This window comes from Diospyros lotus, chromosome 9, assembly GCF_014633365.1.
Source record: "Diospyros lotus cultivar Yz01 chromosome 9, ASM1463336v1, whole genome shotgun sequence".
In the NCBI taxonomy this organism is placed as follows: Eukaryota; Viridiplantae; Streptophyta; class Magnoliopsida; order Ericales; family Ebenaceae; genus Diospyros; species Diospyros lotus.
The window spans coordinates 16,153,542-16,161,581 of record NC_068346.1 but is presented as its reverse complement, the minus strand read 5'-3'; the positions used below and the strand labels follow the sequence as shown (position 1 = coordinate 16,161,581).

At 37.2% G+C, this 8,040-nt stretch overlaps 1 protein-coding gene, 1 long non-coding RNA gene and 1 other non-coding gene across 3 annotated transcripts; 2 read left to right on the top strand and 1 right to left on the bottom strand.

Annotated features, from left to right (window-relative positions):
- Positions 1-793: 793 nt before the first annotated feature.
- Positions 794-4,507, top strand: LOC127809874 (protein DETOXIFICATION 29-like). Its single transcript, XM_052349027.1, has 8 exons — positions 794-1,149; positions 1,280-1,821; positions 2,297-2,383; positions 3,315-3,371; positions 3,525-3,763; positions 3,860-3,978; positions 4,116-4,202; positions 4,347-4,507. The coding sequence occupies exons 1-8, from the start codon at positions 814-816 to the stop codon at positions 4,425-4,427; spliced, it is 1,548 nt and encodes a 515-aa protein (XP_052204987.1). The 5' UTR covers positions 794-813; the 3' UTR covers positions 4,428-4,507.
- LOC127809875 (uncharacterized) lies at positions 3,554-6,486 on the bottom strand. The gene is made up of 2 exons (XR_008025296.1): positions 6,172-6,486; positions 3,554-5,957 (listed from the first exon to the last, which is right to left on the bottom strand). It is a non-coding gene; the product is annotated as an uncharacterized LOC127809875 (long non-coding RNA).
- Positions 5,709-5,868, top strand: LOC127810760 (U1 spliceosomal RNA). Its single transcript, XR_008025567.1, has one exon. It is a non-coding gene; the product is annotated as a U1 spliceosomal RNA (small nuclear RNA).
- Positions 6,487-8,040: the final 1,554 nt, after the last annotated feature.

Below are 8,040 nucleotides of genomic sequence, written 5' to 3'. Positions count from 1 at the left end.
CTCCTTCATCATGATCACATGCTGGCCGATCAAGTCAGTTGTCTTTCCAGCAGTACCAATTGTGATAACCACCGGGTTTCTCACGTACTTTCTAGCAAGTCGCTCTAGAGCTGGAGGCATTTTACCCCCCAAGTAATAATAATATCTTAAAATTAATATAGTAAGTCATAAATTTAATATTTAATTTAAAAAGGGTCAGAATCTATTTACAATTCATTTTTTTTATTAAAATTAAAAATACAAACGACAAAAAATCATACATAAACAATAATCTCAACAAAATATTTACTTTTTAAGCTATTAAAAAATATTCTACTCTTCATTAACTATATAAAAATTTATTTAAATCAATTTTAACCTACTTAAAATCTATTTTCATATAAGAAAATTTCGTCAAATTACTTCTCAAAGGTGTAAGTCTAAATATAACCATTTGAGTAATTGTAGATATAAGAAGTCAATTATGAATAATAATCTTAAAATGAATTTTTGTAATGCCAAATTCACGTAATTTATAAACCACACACATATATATATATATAATTGTGCAAAATATATTTAATTTACTTATATATAAAGTTTAAAAAAAATCCCAATTTTGACTAGGATGGCTTCATAATATGTGACATTGTTAGCTTGGTTCCCTTAGTACATTGTATATAATTATTAATGACTCCTAGCTCATAAATGTAAAAAAATATATTTTGTATATTATTATTTATCACAATTTTTATATAGAAACGAATTATACCAACGCCACCTTTGACTTTAAATAGGTGCCCATCTCTCTATCTCAATCTTTATTGGTCAGAAATGGAAGATAGCAAGCAGCCCCTTCTCTCCCCAAGAGAGGACCAAAATTCACAGAGTCCCCACCATCTTCTCCGGCCATACACTTCTTCCTTCTCTTCCTTCGTCGCCGATGCCGACGACATCGCCCCCATCTCCGGCGTCAGGGACTTCTTCCGAGAGTTCGTGGTCGAGTCCAAAAAGCTCTGGTACCTCGCCGGTCCGGCAATTTTCACCTCAATCTGCCAGTACTCCCTCGGCGCCATCACCCAGACCTTCGCCGGCCATCTCGGAACCCTCGATCTAGCAGCCGTCTCCGTCGAGAACTCCGTCATCGCCGGCTTCTCCTTCGGCGTCATGGTACGCTCAATCACTCACTGATAGTAAATTCATAAGTATATACGTAATAATTCAGAAATTATATAGGAGATAAAACTCACGTAATAACCCACGAATCATTAATTTTTGATTGGTTATGTTGATGTAACAGCTGGGAATGGGAAGTGCGCTGGAAACCCTATGCGGGCAAGCTTTCGGCGCCGGACAACTGGACATGCTTGGCGTCTATATGCAGAGATCGTGGGTGATTCTGAACACGACGGCCTTCGCTTTAACGTTCCTATACATCTTCGCCGCGCCGTTCCTGAGACTCATCGGTCAGACCGACGACATAGCCAGGGCGGCGGGCACGTTCGCGGTGTGGATGATTCCGCAGCTCTACGCCTACGCGATGAACTTTCCGATCGCCAAGTTCCTGCAGGCGCAGAGCAAGATCATGGCGATGGCGGTGATATCGGCCGTGGCTCTGGTTCTGCACACCTTCTTCAGCTGGCTGCTGATGCTGAAGCTGGGGTGGGGCCTGGTCGGCGCGGCCGTCGTGCTCAACCTCTCCTGGTGGTTCATCGTGGTGGCGCAGCTGGTGTACATCTTCGCCGGCGCGTGTGGCCGTGCTTGGATCGGGTTCTCATGGAAGGCCTTTCAGAATCTTTGGGGGTTCGTTCGGCTGTCGCTTGCGTCGGCGGTGATGCTCTGGTAATGACTTTTCAAATAGCAAGCAAGTTATAGTAAGTGATAAAGTTCAAAAAATATGTATGTACAACTTTAAATTCAATTAGTTTAAAATAATTTATTTTTCAATAAATTATCACAAAGAGAGTAACGCCTGGCTATAAAACAATCAACTTTATAGAAAACTACTTTTTGCTAGGGTAATATATTTTGTTTTTTTGTAATCATTGCTCTGATGATTCTTCAAATTATATCTAATCATTTCCCATCTGTTTAATTGATTGGTTAAATTAGGGGAGATAATTAATTTTAGTGATTTCTTTTTCTAATCAATTACTGATTATTGTTTTGCTATAACTAGAGTTTTTAATTGGTCATGTCGTGAGCTATATATATATATATATATAATTTATTTCATAATAGAAATTATCGTATTAATTTGATTTGCATAACTAATTATTGTTTTTTCCCTTTGGGGGGAAATTATGAATAAATGCAGCTTAGAGGTGTGGTACTTCATGGCCTTAATCCTCTTCGCTGGATACTTGAAGAATGCAGAGGTGTCGGTGGACGCTTTATCAATATGGTAATTAAGAATGGCTCTTTTTTTTTTTCCTTTTAATTTTCTGGTCATGCATTTGCATAAGCATAATAATGGTGAGCATATATAATTAAGTTTAAACCAAATCTCGCACTAGAACTGATTAATTCAGTTTGTTTTTTTTTTTTTAATTAAATTTAGTTTGATATAGAAAATCTACTTTAACAGTAACATTTCATTATTCTTAATTGAATATATAATCCGAATTAATTGAAATATTCTATAAACATAAATTCGTGCCTATTACAATAATTACATGTATTAAAATGGCTTCAAAATTAACTTGTACCAAATTTGGTTCATAAAAATAAAATTTTGAACCACGTGGATGTGCGAAATTGGCAAAAAATTATTATATTTCAAATGGCTTCTATTGACTGAAAATGAGACAAAGATTGGGTTTCGTGATGGGGTTTGGTACTACTGTTCTCTTCTCTTCTCTTCTGGGTGGTGGTAAAGTCCAAAGACTCAAAAGCCTGCCAATACAGTGCAGAAGACCAAGTCTAATTAGGCGTTGGAATTTGAATTGATTTCTTTCTTCATTTCACAATTCGCAGCCACAGAAACCGAACTACGCTTTTCTTTTTGTGTTTATCCTCTTGGCTTCACCTACCACCCATTAGGCATTAGAGCCAATGGTTCATCATCACTTTGACCACGGCACTCATTTCAGAGGCTAATGCAATCAGGTTTTAATGTCTTTGTCATCATCAAATTGCATACGTGTTAATAACATTTATAAATCTTAATACTTACTTAATACTCACATTTAAGTTCTTCCTTTCTTTAAGAAAAAGAAAATATATATACATGAAAACACAACCAAATAGACTAGAAATCATTACTGCAAGGTTAGTTCACATTAATGAGCATCAAACCAATTGAAGCTTACTTCACTTGTTGGATTGGCATGCAGCATGAACATATTGGGCTGGGCAGTGATGGTGGCTCTCGGCTGCAATGCAGCCATAAGGTTAGCTCTCTCTCTCTCTATATATATATATATGCCTCAAAATGTTACTTCAACGTCCAGTTTCCCACTTATATATCACCTAGCAAGCTATTAACTTTGCAGCCAGTTCTAGATAGAAACTTACTATTATCGATTTTTTGTCCATCGGTGCAGTGTAAGGGTGTCGAATGAGCTGGGAGCCGCCCACCCGAGAACGGCCAAGTTCTCGGTGGTGGTGGTCGTGTTATCTTCAATGGCGATTGGTATTCTACTCTCCCTCCTCCTCATCATCTTCAGAAAACAATACCCGTCCCTGTTTGCAGAGAGTCGGGAGGTAAAGGATCTGGTGGACGAGCTCACTCTAATACTAGCAGCTTGTATTGTCATTAACAATGTCCAACCTGTTCTCTCAGGTCCCTCCTCCTCCTCGTTTTCTTAACTATTATTTCAACTTTTAATCAGAGCTCACTGCTAGTTCTTTCCAAATTGGTTGGTTGTTTTGCGCGCAGGGGTGGCCATCGGAGCTGGATGGCAGGCTGTTGTTGCCTATGTCAACGTAGCATGCTACTACTTATTTGGCATTCCTTTGGGCCTCTTCTTGGGTTACTATCTCAACTTGGGTGTCAAGGTAATCAAGCATATTATATCATTACTTAATTGCTCTTTATCAAACACCATATATGTCCTATCCCAACAAATTTTACGTTAATTGTGGATTACCAAGCACAACCTAACAACTTCTAACTACCATTCTGATTTTTTCAGGGCATTTGGTATGGCATGATGTCTGGAACAGTGGTACAAACTTGCGTCCTATATTGGATCATTCATCGAACAAACTGGAATAAAGAGGTACCTACTTCAAACATAAATCCATTTCCTTTCTTCTATGTATAGTTTCATCAATGTGCGGTTTTATCAAATACAACAGTAATTTCCCACTTGAATAGAGCCAACTAATAGATCGCTTTCCCGCCTGATGTTGGAACTTTACAGGCTTCTATCGCTGGGAACAGAATAAAGCAATGGGGTGGAGAGCCAGAAGGCCCGGAGACCGACGTAGAGAGATCAAATTGAAGCTAGGAATTATTATTATTATTATTATTATTATGCCAAATTATGAACATGAATTTTTGGTAGGATAATGCTTCACCGTACGTGTCGCCCACTCCGTCATGCTTCGCCTCTATCCGTTTCCATCACTCTTCACCTCTCTCTGTTCTTGGACTCTGCGTCGTCATACACATTAGTCTCCATCAAGCTCTGCCTCTTTTAGCCTTCGCTTACATCGTCAGCACCATCCATGCCTGCATCACCGTCTCCGTCTCACTCCGCCTCTCGCCAACCGTCGTTTGCCATCTCTCTCTCTCTCTCTCTCCCTATTTATTATTTTCTTGTGTGTTTATTATGCTTTTTTTATTTTTGTCATAGATTTAATAATAAAAAATTATAATTTTTTAAGTACCAACCAAATATTAGAAATGATTTTTTAGCAATATTTTTAGGTTACAGCCAAACAACTAAAAAACACATTCTAGGAAAAAAAAATTTCAAGAAATGGTTTTTCCTTAAAAAATACTTTTTTTTATAAACCAACAGAGCCTAAGTGGCCTGCCTCCCGCATCAAGAGCAACGTAAGTACTAAATAATTCAATGAACACAGCCCGGGCGTATAATCTAGTCGTTGGGGACATTTACGATGTGTTAGTGTTCGATCCTTGTTGTGATTTTTTGAATTATATTCTTTATTAAAAATCGTGGAATCGAGTAAGAGAGTATTCGTGATAAAGCGTCATTCAAAAAAATGATTCAATGAACACATTAAAATAAGATGCGTATAAATTTCAAGTACAATGTATAAACAAAGAGGTACCTGAACTTGATTATACAAACATATATTACAAAATCAATGTACTTCAAAACATGAAACACATTTTACCGTGTCTATTTCATTAATAAAGTTTAAGTTTAGAAAATTCCACAAATGAATCCATGAATTTGTCTAATAAATTCATTTAAAAAAAAGAAAAAAAAAAAAAAAAGATAAGCCCACATTCATGACCCAACGATGGAAAAATCACTTAAGCAAGACGATTAAACTCACATTCATGACTCAATGGTGAGAAGAATCACTCAAAGAGCATCTCTAGACAAAGATGGATCAAAGATTAACTAGAAAGTTTATATTTTTGAGCATTCTATTTCACATTATAAAAAGCATGGTTTACAATCTGTATAGTGCAGTTCATAAACGGTTCTATGTATAGATATAACAGATAATTAATCCCACATCGAAAACCACAATAGCATATTGAAAATGAAAATGCATTAATAACCAGACGAAAGGAACAAAACAACATACTTACCTGGGCGGGGTATACAGGCGATCAGGAAGGCCTGTTGCCTGGGCTGATGGGCTCCATTGCACGTAGGAGGGCTATATGCCTAAGGTCGGCCCAAGCGGTCGAGCCTACGCCATAATTTGTACGAGGGGGGGCATGCGTTCGCGCGGCCCCTACCCATAACGAAAGCCCAATTGTTTATTCCGTCGCTTCTCTAAGTACGGCCAAGATATGGTTACAGTAACTGAGGAATTTTGTCGAACGCCTGGTAGGCAAAATACAAGCAACCGATAAGATCATCGCTACGAAACAATGAAATTGCTCATCGTTTGCGATGCATTCCAAAAGGACGAGAATTAGGTTTTATTCTTGAATGAAAAATGAAACGAAAAGGAATCTGCAGGTGAGTTGGAAAATGCTAAAGAGAAACAAGGAATAAATTATAGCGAATTCAATAAACATAAGAAGAGCAATAATACTTGAGCCGTATTAGAGGTCGTGTTCTGATTTGATCTCGTAGATTCCATCAGTCCAAACATAACAAAATGATTTTGGATTCTTCCAAGTCACAATCCAGAAATAAGTTCATAAGGAGAAGCGTCCGCCCGAATCTCAATGAAACGAAGCAAAATGCTTTTCGATTCTTCTCCGGACGCTTGTCGCGGCAGCCATCAACAACAGACAGCAGTGGTTCAGAGCAAAACGTTTTCTCCATTAAAGCAACTTCTTTCGATCCAAAAACTGGAAATTATCGCTTCAAAAAATAAAAAAAGTAGCTTCCTTTTCCAGGTAGAAACCCTTTTGCAAACCTAACATACAACAATGACGCTTCCTTTTATATTATATCTCGTTGAAAATGAAGATATAAATTAGGCTGTCTGTTTGCAGCTTAAAAGTTGTAATTTTTAACTTTTACCCTCAAAAAAATGGTATATAGTGTTTGCTTTACCTTTTTAAATTTTAGTTTATAACTTCTATTAGATTTTAGAAGGGGTTAGAGATGGGAAATGGGCCGAGCAGCCCGCCTCATAACTCGGTCCGACCTGGCCCGTTACTGTAACAAACGAGCCGAGCTGGCCCGCCTAGCAAAACGAGGGCCAGGCCGGGCTAGCAATATGTGGCCCACCAGAATGGCCCGTGGGCCTGCCCACCAACTAGCCCTCTAAAATCGCCCGACCCGGCCCACCAAAAAATAAAAAAATTTAAAAAACTATATTTGTATTTAATAATTATAAACATAATAATTAAAAATTATGTTTCTTGTAAACATAATTTTATTGTAATGTTTGTAAACATAATTTTAGTGTAATTTTTGTAAACATAATGTTTATTGTAAACACCATAATTTTACAAACATCAAAATTATAAGTAAACATTAATAAACATATTTTAAAAAATATTAGTTACATTTGGGAAAAAATAAAAAATTATATTTAAAAAATTATATATAAAAAAATTAAAAATAAATGGCTCATGAGCCGGCCCGGCCCACTTTGGCCCATTTATTAAGGGCCATAGGGCCGTGTCGGGCCCAAGTTTCCATTTCCTTGGCCCAGCCCGGCCCACCAAATGGGTGGGCCAAGTGGGATGCGGGCCGGGTCGGGCCGCCCATTTCCTATCTTTAGAAGGGGTAAAAGCTGGTTTTTTCAAAACTGGGGTACCCCAACCTCTACAACTTCTGATTAAATAGTTACATTTTTTTGACAATTTTGCCCCTGTTTTTAACAAAGAATTACTCTTCTGTCCACGCAATCAAGGGTCTCTCTTCTCCACCGCCATCTCCATTTTCAAATCTCTTCTTCTCTCTCACCATCTCCCTTTCTCTCTATACACTAATTAATTTTTTTTATAATACTTGAAACTTATACATATACACTAATTAATTTTTAAATTATCATTCTATAACTATTAAGGGTATTATGGACAATTATACAAAAATAAGTTATTTTACAGCTTATGATATCAAACACCACAACTATTTAACTACAACTTCTGAAAAGTTGTAACAAACAAGTTCACAACTTATTTTAAGTTTTAGAAACTATAATCTAAGAAGTTAGAAGTTATAATTTCTTTAATTAAGTTGCAACAAACGGGGCCATTGTCTTGCACCAATACTGATACACATGTTAAATAGGATTAGCGGCTTGCGGGTTAAGGCTGTAAATCAGCCGAGCTGTTCGGGTTCAATTCGATAAAAGTTCGCTCGTACTTGTTTCTAAAGGTAAATGATCTTAGATTGAATCTAATTTTGAAAATTAATTTATAAATAAATCGAGATTGTACTCTGTAAATATCAACTCGTTAACTTATGAGTTGGCCCGATTAGAGACTCGTGAGTAGATTCG